Source organism: Callospermophilus lateralis, chromosome 8, assembly GCF_048772815.1.
Source record: "Callospermophilus lateralis isolate mCalLat2 chromosome 8, mCalLat2.hap1, whole genome shotgun sequence".
NCBI lineage: Eukaryota > Metazoa > Chordata > Mammalia > Rodentia > Sciuridae > Callospermophilus > Callospermophilus lateralis.
Window position 1 is genome coordinate 2,597,740 of NC_135312.1, and position 19,436 is coordinate 2,617,175.

General features: G+C 58.7%; 2 protein-coding genes across 2 annotated transcripts in view; both read left to right on the forward strand.

The window, feature by feature from the left end:
* Htt (huntingtin) overlaps positions 1-8,316 on the forward strand; it is a 142,901-nt gene extending 134,585 nt beyond the window's left edge. The window contains exons 62-67 of the mRNA XM_076865159.1: positions 904-1,018; positions 1,115-1,328; positions 1,630-1,735; positions 3,240-3,402; positions 3,572-3,732; positions 4,563-8,316. Coding sequence (XP_076721274.1) covers positions 904-1,018; positions 1,115-1,328; positions 1,630-1,735; positions 3,240-3,402; positions 3,572-3,732; positions 4,563-4,776 — 973 coding nt within the window. The 3' untranslated portion in view covers positions 4,777-8,316. The remainder of the gene's footprint in view (positions 1-903; positions 1,019-1,114; positions 1,329-1,629; positions 1,736-3,239; positions 3,403-3,571; positions 3,733-4,562) is intronic.
* A 2,370-nt stretch (positions 8,317-10,686) lies between these two features.
* Msantd1 (Myb/SANT DNA binding domain containing 1) lies at positions 10,687-19,256 on the forward strand. Its single transcript, XM_076865126.1, has 4 exons — positions 10,687-10,702; positions 13,310-13,574; positions 17,022-17,297; positions 19,016-19,256. Exons 1-4 carry the CDS (start codon positions 10,687-10,689, stop codon positions 19,254-19,256), a joined length of 798 nt encoding a protein of 265 aa, XP_076721241.1.
* Positions 19,257-19,436: the final 180 nt, after the last annotated feature.

Consider the following 19,436-nt stretch of genomic DNA (forward strand, 5'->3'; position numbering starts at 1 on the left):
ACCTACCTCAAGGGGTGGGTCAGGTTTCATCAGGCCTAGACTCTGAGTTGAGGGCAAGAATGAGGAGCTGAGAAGAGGGCTGGTAGGAAAACTAACCATCCTCTTTGACCAGAGTGCAGATTGGGCATGAGGATCAAGGGTGAAGTTAAATATGAGGTTTAGAATGCACAGTGAGGGTCTTAGACCCAATAGGTATGATGCCACGAGGGTGCAAAATTCAGACAGTGTAGAAGTGTGTGGGCAGGGACACAATGGGGCCTGGCAGGGCAGAGACCACCTCCTTCAGGCCAGAGGTGGCGCAGGCCTGTAGGGGGCCCTAGCTGCCCATTGTCCTCTTGATCGCAGAGCAGGAATGCAGTCTCTACTGAGAGTTGCCAGGGCACAGAGGAGTGAGGGGCGCAGGAGCTGCAGTGTCTAGGCAGAGATGGTGAGCACTCCTGGCTTCAGTTCCTTGAGCAGAAGGGGGAGTCCTGGGCAAAGCAGTAGAGGCAGGGCCTCCTAGTGACCGATAGGAGCATGCCGTGGGCCCCCTGAGTGTGGGTGATGGTGCAACGGCTCCCTCATTCAGTGACCACTTGTCCAGTCACAGGCCAGGGACCCCTGGGAGAGCCCATGAGTCAGTATTATGAGGTGGTGAGTGCCTCACAGGGAGAGAACTGCACCCTCAAGAGCAGGTGGGACTGCCTGGTGTGAGGGGTTCTGCAGGCCTCGCTGGGTCAGGCAGCACAGAGTGGCTTGTGTAGGACAGAGGGCTCTGTGTGCAGCCCTGGAGACGGCCTGAGTGCAGAGGCCTGGAGGGGCAAGGGTGGCCTGTAGCTTTTTGCTCACGGAAGGGCTGACTGTTCTAGCTGCGGGTAAAGCAGGCTACTTGTGGCTAAACTTGCCCATCGGCTCCCTTTCCAGCTGCGTGAATGTGCACAGCCAGCAGCACGTGTTGGTGATGTGTGCCACTGCATTCTACCTGATGGAGAACTATCCTCTGGACGTGGGGCCTGAGTTTTCAGCATCAGTGATACAGGTGAGCAGGCCTCAGCTGTGCTCCTGGACGCGGGAAGGTCGGTGTCGATCAGGGGGTGGCGGGTGGGGGAGTGCTTGAGCCTTTCCTCTCGTGCAGATGTGTGGGGTGATGCTGTCTGGCAGCGAGGAGGCCACCCCTTCCACTATCTACCACTGTGCCCTCCGAGGACTGGAGCGCCTACTGCTCTCTGAGCAGCTCTCCCGTTTGGATGCAGAATCCCTGGTCAAGCTGAGTGTGGATAGAGTGAACGTGCACAGCCCACACCGGGCCATGGCGGCCCTGGGCCTGATGCTCACCTGCATGTACACAGGTGAGCAGTCTTGGATTGTAGACTTGCCCAGGGCCACTGTGCTCAGCGATACTTGAGAGAGGAATGTGCTCACTTGAGGGACACAGGCCCAGGCCCCTGGTATGCAGCACGTTTGGTGTTGTCCTGAGCCATCCCCTCACTTGCCAGAAGGATTCAGAACCCTCTGCCCCTCGTCCCTTGGCTGAGGATTGGGGTGTCCTTGCTACCCCTGATGATCTTTGGAACCCCGGCACACTGGGAAGTGTCTGTGCAGCCTTGGGGGTTCACTTGCATGACCTTCCACTGAGTGCTTTCGTTTCAGGAAAGGAGAAAGCCAGCCCTGGTAGAGCCTCTGACCCAAACCCTGTGGCCCCTGACAGCGAGTCTGTGATCGTGGCTATGGAGCGGGTGTCTGTTCTTTTCGATAGGTAAGAGGCGCAGCCCACCTGGCAGCCTTGAACTGCCCTGGAGCCAGAGCCAGAAGGAGCTGCTTGGTGCCTGCATATTTGCTCCACCTCTTGGCGCCTTTGCCATGGTCCCACCAATTTCCTTGCCACACCCTGATCCTGCTTGGGCTCTCCTGTTGAGAGGCCATCCTTGGACTCAGCACTGTGGTACTAGCCGCCACGTTTGTCCCTTTCTCCTGGAGGCCTCAAGGACGTCACCTACAGTCCTGGGCTGTGGCCTGGGCACTTAAATGGTCAGATGCTGGGAGGCTGGGCATGTAGCAATTAAAATGCCCTAATCCTGCTGCCCTTCATGAGAGAGGAGCCAGGTGGTAGCAGGGTCCTTCTTGCCCTCAAGGGCCATGGGAGGGATCCCATGGCACCCAGAAGCAGTGTCAGAGATAGCAGAACTAACAAGCATCTTGAAAAGCTGTGAGGGGTGTGACCTTCCCGCCCCACACCTAGAGTGCACTTTTATTCAGTGCTAACTTGACACACCAGCCCTGGAGAGCAGGTGCGGCCTTATTGGGCTTTCTCTCAAGAACAATGCCCTACTTCTCCCCTCAGACCTCTTGGTCCAGGTAAAACTGTTATCACACTCGGCCTGTGGTCACTGCTCATTCTAGCGGTGGGAAGCCGTCGGACTTTACCGCGAGCACTCTCTTTGAGGAACCTTGTGTGTCCTCCCAGCATGTTAAGTTTCCATGTTGAATTTTGGAATGAGCTTTGTAGCCACTGTTGCAGCACCGCATGTTCATAGAGTACCACCACAGCCAGGCTCAGGGGCAACTGGGACAAGCAGGTGCACAGCCAGGCCCCTGTCCTCAAGGAGCTTACAGTCTATTGCCAAGGAAGTAATTGCTCCAGTGAGCTTTAACCCAAGAATTCAGCTGGCCACTGTCCAGCAGCCAAAGTGGGAGGTACTGGTTGAAGTGACAGAATAGGACTCCTGGTCAGTTCCTGTGCTTCATAGCCATGGACACAGTCGTGTGTGCACTGGTAGGGTCATCACAGATGCTGGCTGTCAGCACTGAGAAGGGTGCTGCAGTGAGCAGGCTCTCGGCTCTGTTGAGAGGGCAATCGACAAGAGAACTGTTGGGGCACAGATTGGGAAAGAAGAAAAGCATTCCTGATTCAGGGCAACAGGATCTGTCATAGACCATTTTGACGTAGAGAATTCCCCTCCGTAATGTTGCCACCCCGCCACCCCTTTACCCGATAGTCACTCCCCTCTGCAAAGTCCACTCTGTGTACTTGGAAGCCCTGAGCCTATACCCAGTGGCAGTCATCTACCCCATCCTTGTGAGAAGGACAAGGGACAGCTGGGGTTTGGCCTTTCTGCTTTCAGAATTCATGCCCAGGCTGTAGCCTGTGCCCCAGGTGGAGTGTCCCTTCCAATCAGGGGCCCTGGTTCCATGTTGGCTCTGCCAAGGCAGGTTTGGGGTTTAGGGATTAGGCTGAGTCTCTGGCCCACCCCTTTCTCCAGGATCAGGAAGGGCTTTCCCTGTGAAGCCAGGGTGGTGGCCAGGATCCTGCCTCAGTTCCTGGATGACTTCTTCCCACCCCAGGATGTCATGAACAAAGTCATTGGAGAGTTTCTGTCCAACCAGCAGCCATACCCACAGTTCATGGCCACTGTGGTCTACAAGGTGAGCTGTCTGTGGGACAGGGAGGGGGCAGGGAGTCAGCCCGACTTCCAGTAGATTTGCCAGGAGGGCCAGGTTCCTCCCCTAAAGATGACCGCTGGGGGACAATGCCCGCTCCCCCCACCCCGCCCCCAGGCCCTTCCCTGTGCTCAGGTGTCTCGCTCCTTCCCAGGTATTTCAGACTCTGCACAGTGCTGGGCAGTCATCCATGGTCCGGGACTGGGTCATGCTGTCCCTGTCCAACTTCACGCAGAGGACCCCAGTCGCCATGGCCATGTGGAGCCTCTCCTGCTTCTTTGTCAGTGCGTCCACCAGCCCGTGGGTTTCGGCAATGTATCCTTCCCTGGTCCTCATGGCTGGGCCTGCCTGCTGCCAGGCCTTGCCTGTCCCAGGGCACCTGGGTTCAGTTTTGTTGAAAGCTTAGAAACTTCTTCACCTTTGTAGAGCCCCACAGATGTCGAGGAGAATGTAAAACATTGACAGGGACACAGAACAGAAGGCCAGGCATTTTCGAGCCAACCAAGGCTGCCCAGAAGGGCTGGTGTGTGGCAGAAGTATTATGGCCAGTGGAGGGGAAAAAGGGGAGGCAGGGCAGCCTGGGAGTGCTGGGCTTTTCCTGTGCTGCTTCTCATTAGCTCTCATTGTGTGATGGCCCTCCTGGGGAGAGGCATAAGTAAAGATCCAGCCCCCACCCCCTGACCCATCCTGCAGTGCTGGTGGCCAGGAGCTCCTCCTTAGGCAGCCCTCCCCCAGACAGACCACAGGAGCCTCTGACCAGCACAGCCTCACCCGGCGTGCCTGGGAGGGTTGGCCAGGCAGAGGCCCTCCCTGCCCTGAGCACGGTACACGGGAGCACCAGCCACCAGCCAGCGCTGCCCAGGTGGCCTGGCCAGGTAAGTGCCGTGGCACAGAGCGCCAGGAGTGAGCATCTGCCTGCAGGGCTCCCACCTCCTGGGCCAGCTCTGCCCACGCCCCTGCCCTGCTGGGAGAGGGTTATAGGATCTGCTGGTGCTGACACTGCAGTGCAGGATGCCCCTTGGCTACTCTGGCCACCCTTGATCCTTTCTGGGCCTCATGGAGGCCTGTTCAGGAAAGAATCTCCCCATGAGCACAGTGAGGCTGTCCCCACCTTTGCCAGCGTTCTCCCTTGACTCCTCCGCCAGCCTTCCACACGTCGTCAGCAGGATGGGCAAGCTGGAGCAGGTGGACGTGAACCTTTTCTGCCTGGTTGCCACAGACTTCTACAAACATCAGATAGAGGAAGAGCTCGACCGGAGGGCTTTCCAGTCTGTGTTTGAGGTGGTCGCGGCACCGGGGAGCCCGTACCACCGACTGCTGACTTGCTTGCGAAATGTCCACAAGGTCACCACCTGCTGAGAGCCTGTGGAGGCAGAGGCCAAGCAGAGGTGGCCACTGGGGCCAGGGCTTATGGGAGCCTGCAACAAGCGCCTCTCTCAGGGGCTGCCTTGGGCACCATGGCTCTGGCTTGGGTCTCGCGGGCAGCCAGCCAGCCGTGTGTGTGTCTTTGCCCTGTGGCAGAAGCTTTTGGCAGTGTGGATCCTGGACAGGGAACATGCAGCGTAGTGGGGTTGAGCCTGAGTCCTGTGTCGCTGTCCTCATTGCAGCTGGTGGCAGTGCCTGTCAACCAGGTGTTTGTCTTTCTCCTAGCTTTCACCTGTACCTCGTCACCAAGTCACAGCTGCCCTTGCGTCCAGGATGTAAGTCCTTGCCCTTGCAAGTTGGCCCTGAGCCCACCCTGTCCCATGGGTGGACGTGGCCAGCAGCCTGAAGAGCAACCCACAGCCCTGTCCAGCAGGGCACCTGCCACCGGAGTCTAGCTGCACAGGCGCTGTGTTGCATGGCAGCTGGGAGCTGGGGGTGCCAGACGCCCAGTGCCCTTCTTCCTTTTCTCTGTTTTCTTCTCAGGACTTAAAATTTAATTATATCAGTAAAGAGATTAATTTTAACGTAACTCTTCCTATGCCCGTGTAAAGCGTGTGACTTGGTGAGGGCTGTGCTGCATGTAACAGCACCGTGGAGTGGAATCCTCCAGCCAGCAGGTCCCTCCCGTGCCCATCTCATACCTGACAGCACTTGGTTGCACGTCTCCCCCCTTTTCACACATTCACATCTGGTTAGAATGATGGAGGTGCTGGTATCCAGGTGTCTGCAGCAGAAGTCCTCCCTGGAGCTGCTCTGAGGCCTGAGGAGAGCTCTCCTCCCACTCATAAGGTTTCCCTGTTACCCTGCCTGGCTCTGAGTGGCCTCCACTGCATCCAGAATTACCAGCTCTGACATCTGCAGCCCAGTCCCGAGCTGGCCCCGGGCTGTGGCCTACTGGTGCTGGATGTGCCGACCTCTTGCTGCTTCTGCACAGTGGGGCCCAGACGGGGGGGTGCCTGGCCTGGCAGCCTCATGGGTGTCTCTGACCTATACCTTGTCCGCCCCACCCACCCCCCCTTGATCTAGAGCAAAGCTCAGTGTCTTGGCAGCTGCAAGACACCTCTTCCCCTTTCTCGCATCATGCGTGGGGCCCCTTCCAGCCCAGGAATAGGGCTTGATCTCAGGCAGGATGAGGTAGTACCGAGGGAAGGGTCAGTGACTGGTCAGCTCCACATCCCCGTCAGCCACCACTTGTGTCGCAGGCCCTGGGTTCCTGAACCAGCTTCCTGTTTCCAGGCCTAAAATAGCCAAACTGTTGAAATGAAATGAAAACCCTGGATAGCTAGATGCCCTTGGCTCACCGGCATGCTTTGAGCACTCTGCTTGCTGCTGGGCCGTGCCCAGGTAGGCGCTTTGCCTCCCAGTTCCCAGGAGGCAAGCCTGGCTAGTTTGGTGTCAGTGGTGCTAGTTGATTGCTCTTGATGGTTGGTGTACCAGGTGTTTACTGTGGCAAGCGGGGGTCGTTCGGAGGTGTTCTGGAGCTTGCAGAGAAGGAGAAATCTTTCAGTCTATGCAGTCAGTTGACTGCACATCGGTCTGTGGGCTGCGATCTTGAGGCCCTGAGTCTCCTTCCCTCTCCTGCAAAGGGCAGCCGGGTTGCAGGGTTGCACAGCACACAGTGCATCAAAAGAGTCCATCCGAGCCACTGCCTCAGCCACCGTGAGGCCTCTCCACGCTGGGATCACCCATCCTGGTGCCAGTGCAGCAGAAAGGGTAGAAATGGATCTGGTTTTAGAGGAGAATCTTAAGGGAAGCTACAGAATCTGTGACAAGTAGGAAAGTCACCAGCTCTCCCTTAGCGATTTGGGCCTCACGTTTCTTGTCCCAGCGTCCCCTAGTCCTGCCTTCTAGAGTTGGGAACCACAGAAGCTCTGCCCACCCCCAGGCTGTTCAGCAGCTTGTGCAGAAGCACTGGAGGGAGACTGCTCCTGGCTAGATGTTTACATTTGTGAGAAGTAGCACTGTGAATGTGACATTTGGGGCCACCCCTGTGGGATTCTTACTACTGGGTTCTACAAGGTTTAGTTGGCCACCTCCACATTTACCCTGTGATCTGAAACCCAGCTCTGGTGACGATGCAACCCAAACACCTTCCTGTGTGTGCGTGGAGTCCATGAGAGAAGCTGTCGCACCCATGCAGAGGTACACAGGTACAGGCACAAGTCCGGACCCATAATTTTATTTACACACACACACTTCGAGACAAATATGCAAGGCCTCCAAGAATGCAGTGTCCGTTCTGCCTAGTGGTGGACCTTTCTTAAAGACCTGCCGAGGAGTCGACGATGTGGCTCCAGCCCCTCAGAGTGGGCCTCGGGGAGCCCTACTGCAGAAAGCCGCCCTCCCTGTCAGCTCTGCAGAAGGCTTGCACTTCATCAAGCTCCTCCTAGTCTGCAGCTTTCCAAATGTTGTTGAAAGTGTCATTTTGATTGTTAAGGTTTTGAGGGGAGGGTGGGTTATTGTTTTCCTGCTGGTACTATCAGGAAAGATTTTAATGAAACCAGGGTAGAATTATTTGGCAATGCACTTAAGCATGTTTTCTTCTCCAAAAATGTGCCTCCCTTCCACTGATGGCCCCATACGGAGGTGACTTTCCAACTGCCAAGGGCCCTTTATTGTTCTCTCCTTTTGGCCTGCACTGTGCCCTTCAGGAGGAAAGACTGGAGTGGAAACACCTCCAGATGCGGAATGTAGCCTCAGGGAAGGCTCCTCCCCTGAAGGGCCCCTTGGCCATTGGGGAGCTCCTCCAGGTGATCTGGGGCTGCCCTGCCTGGAGCTCGGCTGGTGGGTCTCAGCAATAAGTTAGTTCACGCCAGCCGTAGCCCAGGAGGCCAAGCGCCCCCACCCCCAGTGAGGGGATCTGGAGTGAGCGAGCTCGTGGGTGGGATTGTGGGGGTGGAACTCATTTCCTCTTGTTAGCTGTGAGCATCCTTCCTATCAAATGGCATCCTTGCTTGGGCTTTGTCCCTCCCTCCCTCTGTGCTGAGTGCCTAGGACCGTCGCCACCAACCTGGATGAACTCAGATCTGCCCTCTGGGCAAAGAAAAGACCTCGAGTTACTGAGGCTGGGTGGGCGGTGCGGGCTGGCACAGGTGAGAGAGGACTGTCCCACACTGGGCCTGGAGCTGCCGGGAAGGAAGGACTTGCTCTGAGAGCCATGTGACAACTGAACACGTCGCGGAAGGTTCAGGGCCGTCTTCCCCTTGTGCCTGTCATGCTTTAATGCCGTCCAGCGAGCCCCTTCCCTCTGCCCCAGGCTGGATGGAGGGACCTGCCTGCAATGGTTTGTCTCCTGTCTAGGGCCTCCACCGGGCCTGCTGTTCACGTTGTGGGCTCTGCTGGGCCACCAGGGCAGTGATGGGCCAGTCCCGGAGCCCAGCCCAGACCTGACTGTGCACTGCCGAGAGGAAGACTGATGTGAGATGTATATTTACATTTTTTAAACTGCTGCAAAAATTGTATATCCAAATTAAAGGAACAATGAAACCTTCACATTTTCTGTGTGAGGCCTGCTTTGCTCATTGAGAACTTGCTTTCCAGGGTTGAGGAAACTGTCCCTCTCTTCTCCAGGGGTCAGTGCTGACAGCCTCCCAGCAGTCAGCAGACACTGTGGAGCCAGGTCCGCATGTGATGGGTGCCTCGGACAGGGAACCCGCAGGCCGTGGTGCAGCCGGCTCCCTGCCTAGCAGGACTGCTAAAGCTCTGGCAGTGGGTAGGACCGTGAGCTTGTTGGGCAGGAACCTCAGGTGTGTCCCTGTTTCTGCTCCACATTTGGCTTCAGTGCACTAGAGGGGTGGCAAGATCTGTGTCCTCACACAACCTTGGCTTTGGTGTCCCCTCATGGCCTCACTGACCCTTTTGCCCCCTTGGTCACTGATGTCCTGTCCCAGCTGGACCCTGCTCTACCCCAGCACAGCTGTTCTCCCCTGGCCTGGCTTGGCCACCATGTCTGCAGTGCCCCTCCCAACTTTTTTAGCTTGTAAGTCCTTCCCATTTGAAATACCTCCTCCCCAGGATGTCTCTGCTTAGCTCTACAGGGACTCTTTCCTTCCTGGCTGGAACCTCCTCTGGAGCCTTGGTGGTCAGTGTGGTGGTGATCTTGGGTTGTGGGTTGCCCTGAGCAAGGTGTTTAGTTGCACTAGTGTTCACCAAAGGTCCGTGTGGTTCCAGCTCACTGTCAGGCGTCGTCCCCCTGTTCCTCCGCAGAGCAGGCCCTACAGTTGGTTCCAGCAGAGACCACAAGGACCTTTCAGCTCAGGACCGGGCCGCACCTGCTTGTTCTAGGCGGAATCCCCTTTCTCAGCGCAGGGTAGTGAGCATCGGCCAGATGGCCTGGTGGGTGGCCCCACCCAGTCTGTTTCTTCCCTCAGTTGCACTGAGTGTTAGTTGGAGTCACTTCAACGCCCTGAATTTCAGTGACAACTCCAGGGTCCCTGATGGCCTCACCCTTTGAAACTTGCTAAGTTCTGCTCATTTCAGAGAAACCAAGCACCCCATTCCTCACTGAACCACCATTGTTTGGGTGAAAACAGGAAGGTCCTTGGCATACCTAGCATGGCTGGTGTTTCCAGACCAGTGGAGCTGAGCAGGAGCCCCCATGTGTATACCACCTAAGCAGAGGAGAACCTGCCGCCACCCTCTCTCCCTCACCACAGCGTGCCCTGCCCATCTGCCTGTGGGAGCTCTGAGGGCTTAGAAGTCCTGGGGACTGCCCTCTCTGCCTCCAGTGGCTCTCATTTCCAGCTGTAGCTGGCTTTGTTCCAGAAAGCTCTCTGAAGTAGTCTCCCAAAGAGGGAGACTTACTAACCCTGCCCAGTGGATGAGCCGAGTGGCCAGGGTAGCTGGGTCATGCCTTGGAATGGTGTGACAGCCAAACCAGGACAGGGAACCCGCTTGGGCAGCACAGTGGTGGGGGCCCCGAGGCTGGCCTGTAAGCAGCATGGTTCATGCTCCAGGGGCCTGTGCACAGAGGGGGCCCAGCTCTTTGAAGTCTGCAAGATCTTCAGCCTCACAGCCTGCTCTTCCCTTCCTGTCACAGCCTAGCAGAGACAGGGCTTTCAGTCCCACCTGGGAGACGGGCATTTGACCCTTGGGTACCTGGTGGAGCTGTTGGTTCAGGGCAGGGGCCTGTCGAGTGCAGAAGAGGGCTAAAAGTTATGGGTCTGTGTTCCTCGTTGGCATGAGGAAAAGGTGGCAATGCCCAGGACATGAGCCAGACCCACAGGCTCTGTGTCGTCCACCCTGGGACGGACGCACAGGCCTCAGGAGCTACTGGGGCTGACTAGACCTGAGGGGGATCTGACCCTTCCCACCCGCCACTGTTGGTTCACCTTCCCTCCCTTCCTAGAGCTCCTCAAGCGCTCAAGGCCCCTTGGCCTTGGCCCTTCCATCTGCCCCCCAGGGACTACATGTCATGTACCCCACCACACCTACACACTCCTGGAGCTTCCTGGCCTTTGCCAAGTTCTGAATTCTTCAACCTCCAGATTCTCCCCGTGGGTTATGTACTTCCTGCTCTGGGCTTCACTTGGGACAAGCCCTGCTGCTCCTCTGGGTGGGTCTGGCTTCCCGCAACCCACCAGGCTAAGCAGCACCTGTACCCTAGATGCTAATGAAATGTGCCTGGGGGCTGGGCCCCGCCACCTCCTATAGAAGGAAGACCAGAGAGGTGGGCCTTGCCTGTGCACAGCAGGACCAGCGTGGACCCACACCCTGTGCCTCAGCCTCCTAGGGGTGCTCCAGCTGAGGCCTGACCTGCACCCTCTCCCCTGCAGGTGCTGCTGGGTGTCCAGCCCTAGGCCCTCTGACTCCTGATCCCACAGTGACTAAGGGTCCCAGCGGGCCATGCAACTCTGCCAAGGTATGGAGCCCCTCCCCTCGTGAGACAGATGGAGCCACTTAGCAGGGACAGCTGGGGCTTGGCCCACCTTCCTTGACCAGCCCAGTTCATTCTTGTCCTTGGGGGTTCAGGCAAGGATGCTGCTTCTGGAAGTAGCCCCAGAGAACACCCTATCCAGGGTTTCCAATGCACCCTAGGTCTGAGAAGAGAAGGCGAAGCTCACCCTCACCACTTGAAGGTGCCACCTAGAGCATGGTTAGCTATAGGGTAGCTTCTGCTAGGGTGGCCCTGCCACCCTGTGCCCACTGGGACTTGGGCAAGCTGAGGATGTAGCTGCCTCTCTGGAGCAGTCTGGCTGCTGGGCTCTGAGCACAGCAGTGACACCTGTTGGCCAGCAGCTGTCCCTCAGTCCGGACAGCATACCAGGTTCTGTGTTCTCCAGAAGCTCTGAGGAGATTCACAGAAGGGGCAGGGAGATGGCAGCAGGGCTCCTTGTCCTCAGGGGCTTGGAGGGGCTGAACCAGAGGCCTTCTGGGTGACAGAGTTATCCAGCCAGGTCCTGTCCTTCCCACTACAGAGATGAGGAGACAGGTTGAGGGACGTTGTCAAGGAAGGTTGTGCGAGTCAGTGGAATGGAGTCAAAAGCTGCCTGCCTGGACTCAGTTGCTGCCCCCACCTCTGCCCTTGGAGAAAGACTGGGAAAGGCAGTGGGGTGGACCCCCTCAGAAGGGACAGACCCTGTGTCTGCAGGAGCCGCTGCCTGGAGGAGCGGGCCTCTGGGCCCTCTGCCAGTGCTCCTGAGAGCTCTGGGAGCTGGATACTAGGGGCAGCAGCAAGCCTTCAGGCCAGGAGTATGGCTGAACGTGGCAGAGAGTGGGATTAGAGGTCTCTCATGGGTGCCCCTATGGGAGGAGTGCAGCAGTTGTGAACCTCCCTGGGGAGCACTACACAGCCAGCGGGTAGAGACAGTGTCCCTGGATCTCCAGATGACACCCAGGGCCCAGAGAGAAAGGGGTCAGCTGGGCCCCAGAGCTGATGCCTAGGCCAGGTAGTGGCTTAGGTCTGTGAAGGGAGTACAGGAGCTCTCGGGCTCCCCGGGCACCCTGCTGCCCTCCCAGGCCCTTCCCTTCTGGCTGCATCCTGTACTGCCTCCATGCTGGGCAGGACAGTGGGGTCAGGCACCCCAGCTGCCCTCCTCCTAGGGTTGCCTGTGTGCAGACAGTGCCTCCTCCAGGCTCAGCCCTCCTGTCTGGTCAGCATTCTGCTGCTCTTTCAGCCTTGGCACAGGGGCCGGACAAGACCAGCAGGAGTGTACTGGGCCAATGGACATTGAATCAGGCTGGTACCATGTCCACCGTGGGCTGCCCAGCAGAGGGCCCTTGAGCTCCATGGAGTCTCATTTGGTTTTTACCTTCTGAATGTCAGCCACTGGCACCCTGATGTGACACATCCCCTCTGCAGACCCCCAGCTCCACTACCCCTGCCTCCTGGCTCCTGAGGCTGAGGGGCCTGCTCACTCCTCCTGGCGTTTCAGTCGCTCAGCCCCACAGGGACAGAAGCCCACTTCCCGGGCTGGCCCTGCCTTCCCACACTGCACCATCTGGAAACTCCTGTGTCTCCCTGCCCATTGACACGCTCCAGGCTGCACCCTGCCTTGCTGCCCTTGCCTCACCCAGCTCTTTCCAGTGAGTGTCCTCTGAGCGTTTCCAGCTTTTCCAGTGGCTCTTCCTCATCTCTCAGCACAGGACTTGCCTTCGCTATCCAGTGCTGCCCTCAAACCAGCCTATGCTAAAGGTCAGTCGGTCAGTGTCCGTGTGCCCCTGACCTGCACTAAGGGCAGGGCTTGGCTCTGACCAGCCTGGGTTTCCAGTGCCCACATGACCTGAGGCCCAGGTTGTTTGGTGGGTGGAGCAAGAGAAGCAAGGAGCAAATGACAGGAGAGGCAGGGTCTCTTGAGAAGTGCTGGTCCTCAAGACCAGGGACCCCCCCCCCTCACTTCTACCTGATAGGGCCCTCCTAAGGGTGAGGGTCTCTCAGCCAAGGTACCCCCAGCACCAGCAGCCACTTCGTCAGTCAGCACCGGGGATCGCAGGCTCCCTGTCTGCCTATCTCTCCTCTCCTTCCCCCACCGTGCCTCCATTTTGACAGTCTTCCCATGGCCCATCCTGGACTTCCCTGAACTCCTGGCCTCTATGAGCCAGGTGGGGCTGAGGTGGGGGCTGCTGCCCAGACCTTGCCTTTGGGAGCCTGGCCAGCATGGCTGGAACACCTCTCCGCATGGCCCCAGGGCCAGGCGAGAAGCAGGCCGGGCTGGCTGCCTGGCCGCTGGGTTTGAGCCCGGCCACTGGCTTGCTACAATATTGATGGCCCGTCAGCATGGCCCTGATTCCTGCGCTTTCAGTTAAAAGGTTTCTGTTGTTGTAGCTTATGCAGTTGCTCTGTTGCTATGGAAACGTGACATCAAAATGACGTTTCCCGTTTAAAAGCTTTTAACTAAATTCCTGCCTGTCAGACGTAGGCCCCATTTTGAACGCGGAGCTGCCTCAAGCGAGTGATTGCGGTGCCTCCCGCCCATGGTGTGTGGGACGGGCCTGGGGCCCCACCTGAGCGCCATCCTCCTCCCCGCAGGTGCCTCCAGCATGGCAGCAGCCGAAGTGCCCGGCTACCTTGTGTCTCCCCAGACGGAGAAGCACCGGAGGGCCCGCAACTGGACGGACGCGGAGATGCGCGGCCTCATGCTCGTCTGGGAGGAGTTCTTCGAGGAGCTGAAGCAGACCAAGCGCAACGCCAAGGTGTACGAGAAGATGGCCAGCAAGCTCTTCGAGATGACCGGCGAGCGCAGGCTGGGCGAGGAGATCAAGATCAAGATCACCAACATGACCTTCCAGTACAGGTGGGCTCCTCGGGGTGGGAGGACATGTGGCCCGGCCGGGGGCCTACCTGTCACTGGGCCCTGAGGGAAGAGATGGCCTTCAGAAACCACCTGTGCAACCTCCCACTGGGAAACGGGAAAACTGAGGCCCAGCAAGGGCAGGAAGCTGGTCAGGAAACCTCAGGGTGGCTGGGCTGGGAGTGCTTTCAGCTTCCTGAGTCTGGGCTTGGTGCTGGGCCGCAGCTCCAGGGACACACCTTGGACCTGCTCACTGCCCCACCATGCCTCAGAGGTGGACACCTCGTGCAGGCATCACCCACCTGACCAACCCCTCTCACCCTGGCCAGTGTCGACAAGCTGTCAGCCAGGCTTGAACCACCCTTCCACAGCCCCCAAGCCCAGCAGGGAAACGGAGGCCAGAGTGAGGAGGCTCAGCTCCTGGGCCTGTCCCATCCTGATGCCCAGGGACTTTCAGCATCAACGAGCCCCCGCTGTGTGTCCAGCCCAGAGCTAGCCTCAGGGTGGGAAGAACGGCATTTGGATCTGATGTGGAAAACCCCAGAGTGCCCAGACAGTGCCCAGTTCATGGACAGGGCTTCACTTGTAGAAGCAGTCGAGCCCAGCCCTGACCCCTGAACTCCCTGACTGGGAGTCTCCAGGCCTGGTCCCCACCTCTGCCACTGTCACATCCCAGGCTGACTGTCCCTGGCCGGTAGTTGGAGGGGACCTTAGAGGGGACTGCACGTGGGGACCAAAGATGGCTCCTAGGCCTGGGGTGGCTCTGGCATCCAAAAGGGAGCAGTTGTGGCCCATGCCACAGAGCTCACAGTGCATGAGACCTGGCCCATCTAGAGCCATGGGTGGGCATGAGGAGGCAAAAGTCACAGCATGGGATGAAGGCCAGGGCTTGAGGAGGTGAGAACAAGGGGCACAGGTCACAGCAGGAGCTGTGTCTAGGCAGGTTGAGCCTGGGGCTGCCCAAGAGCCTGCTGTATCCCAGGTAGGGGCGCTGTCTAGTAGGAGGCTCGCAAGGTTCTGGGGATGGCAGGCAGGTGAGCTCCGCTGGCCAGGGTGCTGGAGACAGAGGGCACCCTGCGGGTTGGCCTGTGAGCACCTTAGCCACACTGCATGCGAGAGAGGAGTCCTACCTCCCGCTTGCAGGTGGGGAGATGCCTCCACCAAGGCTGGAGGAGAGCCCCATCCCTGTCCCATGGCCCCTGGCTGCCCTGGGAGCTGTGGAAGAGCCATTAGGGTCATGGATCAAAGGCCATGAGGCTCTGTTTCCAGCTGTGCTTTCATGGCCCCAGAAGGAGACCATCTGGAGCCTGTCCCTGTCCCAGGCCTGTTTCTGACCTGGTCTCCCACCAGGCCTGGGAGCCAAAACCACAGTCCTGCAGCTGCTTGGGGTCTTTGACATCAGAGTCACCTAGCACAGGTGATGTCAAACCTGAGCCCTGGGCCCAGGATGTGAGGAAGTCTGGTGACTGCTGGGACAGGCATGGGATGGCAACTCGTAGTCTGGCCTGCCTGGCCTTCCTGGTCCCCACAGTGCCCGTTCACATGCCTGGTGAGACAGGGACTCTGAAGGTGGTGGGCGGCCATGCTGGCTATCTCCCCAGACTCCCTCTGACTCAGTTCCTCAGGAGCAATGTCCTTGGCCTCCCCCTGTCAGCGTCTGACTGGGCTCTTCATTCTTTATCCTGAAAGCCTCCCTCGGAGTCCCTGTGCAGGGCTGTGGGTGCTCGGCCTTCGTAGTTTGAGAAGCACATGCGCACCTCTCCCTTGGCTGCTCCTAGGAAACTGAGGCCCAGAGCAGGAGAGGTCTTGACAGTAGTCCTTAATTGGCCAAAGCTTTGGCTGGGTGACTAGATCTCATCTACCCACTCCCAGCCTCCCCACAGCAGAGACTTTTTTTTTTTAATAAGAGCTCTTTACATATTAAGTTGTCAGGCTAAGGAAGTTGGAGAAGGTGGCCGAGTTTTGTGGAGCATGATGTGTCGGAATACCATTTGGGACCTCCCGTGCTGAGGGCAGCTTTTCCCCATTTCTCTGGGGAGCAGAATGGGGTCTCTGGAGGAGGCTGGGCAGAGGCCTGTGTGGGCACCAGATGTAAGCCTTGCCTTCCCAATGCCCCCAGGGTAGATCGGGGGCAGGAATACAGGCCCGCCTGGCCTTCCTGTGATCTGTCCCTGGCTTTCCACAGACTATTCCACTTGGTGGAGGGAGCCTGGGCCTTGGGGAGCCTCCCGCTACAGCTGGCTGGTGCCTGTACCCTGATCAGCAGCCCTTCTCTGTGCCCATTTGTTGGCTGTGACTCATTCGGCCACATCATCATCTCCAGTGCCCAGTGTCAGCAGAGGCCACACCCTGGCGGACAGCCTCGTGTGGGACACGGAGGCAGGCCCCTTTGCAGGTGTGGGCCCTGGCTTCAGGGAGGGCACTTGTGATACCAGGCTCGAGGGTCAGATGAGGTTAGCAAACACGTGGGGAACCCTGGGCCTTAGGAGGTGCTAGACCTGGTGGGCAGAGCTTCCCCCACCCACTCCACCCTGTGGCAACTTCCTTGGCCTGGCCAGAGCTGCCCAGCTGCCCTGAGGCCCCATCTCCCAGCCCTCACCTCCCAGCACAAGGCTGTGATCCAGGGGCTTGCAGGGCCTCTCAGGTGATCAGAGCCTCACTGTGAAGACCCTCAGCCCAGGGGCCCTGCCCCACTGCCTCAGGTCAGGCTGCAGATTCCAGAGGTGAACCCAGGCTGCTGTACAGGCAGCAACCTGGGCTTAGGGCGCAGCATGACCTCCTGCTACGTTCAGCAAGAACGATGCTAGAGCCCTGTGTGCCAGGCACCAGGCATGGCTTTCTTAAATCCTCCTTTCAGCCTTGAGGGGCTTACTCCTTTATCCCCATTTTACTGATTCAAAACTGGAGGCTCAGAGAGGTTAATGAACCTGTCCAAGTTCACATAGCAGCGGTGGAGACAGGATATGGACTCAGAGCTGCGGATGCCTGTGCTCCCATGGTCCTCTCTCCCTGAGGTCAGAAAACTGTGACGCCATGAAACCTTATGACTGTATTTGAACTATACAGCTTATCACGATATTTTATTATTTCTGACTAAAGCATATAAGAAGTACTATGGGTTCATTGCCAACATAAACTACAGAAAAGCAAAGAGAAACAGGACCTAGCCCAAGTTCCCAGCCTCTGTGGACGCCCTTGCTCATGGAAGGGTGTGTGCTTCCCTCTTCACATCTAAAGCAGGTCCCAAAGCTCGCTTCTTCCTAGTCCAGTATCACCTGCACCCTGGGGCCTGGCTGATTTTGCTGGGGAGGACCGCACTGGTCAAGAGTGGCTCCTGCCTGACCCAGCACGGCTCTCCCTGGGGACCTGGAGCCCTGTGCCCCCGCCAGGGACCAGGCGGGCTGGCTGGGACCAGCTGCTTCTCACCTTGGCTCTTGTCTCTCGTTGCAGGAAATTAAAATGCATGACAGATAGCGAGTCCGTCCCGCCGGACTGGCCCTATTACCTAGCCATTGATAGGATTCTGGCCAAAGTCCCTGAGTCCTGTGAGGGCAAACTACCAGACGGCCAGCAGCCGGGGCCCTCCACGTCCCAGACCGAGGCGTCTCTGTCGCCGTCCGCTAAGTCCACCCCTCTGTACTTACCGTATACCCAGTGCTCCTACGAAGGCCGCTTCGAGGACGATGGCTCCGACAGCTCCTCCAGCTTACTGTCCCTTAAGTTCAGGTAGTGTGTCCCCTCTTCCTTCTCTGACCAGGTGCCTCGCCGCCCCGCCTCTGCCCACCCCCCAGGCAGCACCAGGAGGCCAGCTGGGCAGAGCAAGGGGCTGGGAGTGGCGAGGGCGCCCGCTCTCCTGGTGTGGTATCCTCAGCCAAAGTCACAGTGTGTGCTGCCTCCAGGCCAGGCCAGGCCAGCCCCGGCCAGCAGGGCTGTAGTGTCGGCAGGCAGGCGGCTCCGCGCCCGGCTCCGTCACTGGAGCTGATGCAAGTTCCTTGACCTCTCTGGCCTCAGCCTCCCCCTGTAAAATGGGGATAAGTCCCGTTTTCCTCAGAGGGCTGCCAGGAGCATGGGAGAGGACAAGCTGGCCCCACTGTGCTCGCCCTGCCCACCCTGGTCCCCACCCTTGCCCCTGCAGGCACCTGAGAAGGTAGGGCTGAGCCTCCAGGGCGGTGGGCGGGCCCTGCCCCCTCCACACCAGCACTTGATACAGGAAGGCGTAGGCCACGAGACCTGCCCGCAGGGTGCTCACAGACACTGGCAGCCAGGCTGTGTCCAGGAGAGGTGCCCTGTGGAGGACAGGCCAGGGAGCCCAGAGCAGCCACTTATGAGAAGGGAACATTGAGGATGGGCTTCCAAGGTACAGTAGAAGCTGATGGGTTGGTGAGAGTAGGAAGATGTGGCCCTGAGTCAGTCTCCCGTACCCTGCTCATCAAGTCTGTCTGATGGCAGATAGGGCAAGGAAGTCATCTCTGAGGAGGGTCCCTTCGGCCAGCATCCCCAGTGCTGGGCGCTCTACTCAGTTCACCCAGTGCCCTCCCTGGAGGGAACTTCTCATTGAAGATCCCAGACAAAAACGCCTTTCTGCAGCCAGACCCAATTAACACGAGGCCTGAGATTTATGGCCAATTGTTCCCATGGATTGTTGAGCCTAGTTCCCAGACTCGGCTGCCCGGGGCACCACGCCGGGTGGGATGGGGCCCCACTCTACCATCCCCAAGGCTGGCTGGTCACCCACTCTGCTTAGGACACAGCATACAGGCTGGGGACAAGTAGGCACCAGGGCAGGGCCTTGGGGTCTGTGGGGCTTGGCAGTCCTTGCTCTCCAGCGAGGCTGTTAACCAGCAATGCCCGCCACCCTGACAACAGAGCACCGTGGGACAGCCACAGGCTAGACTGCCTGGGGCTGCCTCTACCCTCTGCAGCTGTCTGTCCTCCTGTCTCCCTCAGCATGATGGTCCCCTCTCCATGCTGCTGGGAGTGGGAGGGGTCTCCAGCCTCAGGCCCTTCCTTCTAGGACCCGTTTCCCACCTGTGCACGGCCAGCTGGGCCTGATAGTGTCCAGCTTCCCTATAGGAGCACGGAGGCCACATACTTCCCAGCACCCACACACCCAGCCTCCATCTCTCCCTGGGGCTGGGCCTCCTGCCTGCCCGGCTCAAAGGGCTTGGTGCTCTCATGGCCGTGTGCCCTTCACAGCCCAGAGCACCCACCTTCCCCAGACCTCGGCTGTGGACCGTCATGGGTTGCCTGCTGGTTCCCAGACCTGGGTGCCTCTGACCCCATTACTAACCCACTGTCGTGGTGGGTGGGCTCTAGCCCCTCCTCACATGTGTGGGCTTGTGGGCCTGAGCAGGGGCTCTGCTCCTAGGGCCTGGGAGACCCTACTTGTCCTTCAGGGTGGGCGGGGGTCTCTGGCCAGCAGCCCACAGCGGCACTCCTTGCAGGTCAGAGGATCGGCCCGTGAAGAAGCGCAAGGTGCAGAGCTGCCACCTGCAGAAGAAGAAGCTGCGGCTGCTGGAGGCCATGTTGGAGGAGCAGCGCAGGCTGAGCCGCGCCATGGAGGAGACCTGCCGCGAGGTGCGGCGCGTGCTGGACCAGCAGAATATCCTGCAGGTGCAGAGCCTGCAGCTGCAGGAGCGCATGATGAGCCTGCTGGAGAAGATCATCGCCAAGTCCAGCGGCTAGGCCGCTTGCAACCGCCAGGCCGCAGCCGGGCAGCAGGGTCCTGCAGAGGGGACAGGCTTCCACTCGGCCTCTAGGGGCTGCCCCTGGTAGGGATGTCCCTGATGAGGACCCCATGGGCCCTGGGCGACCATGAGACCCCTGTCTATCTCCAGCATTAATGTCCTTCCTTGGACAAGACCA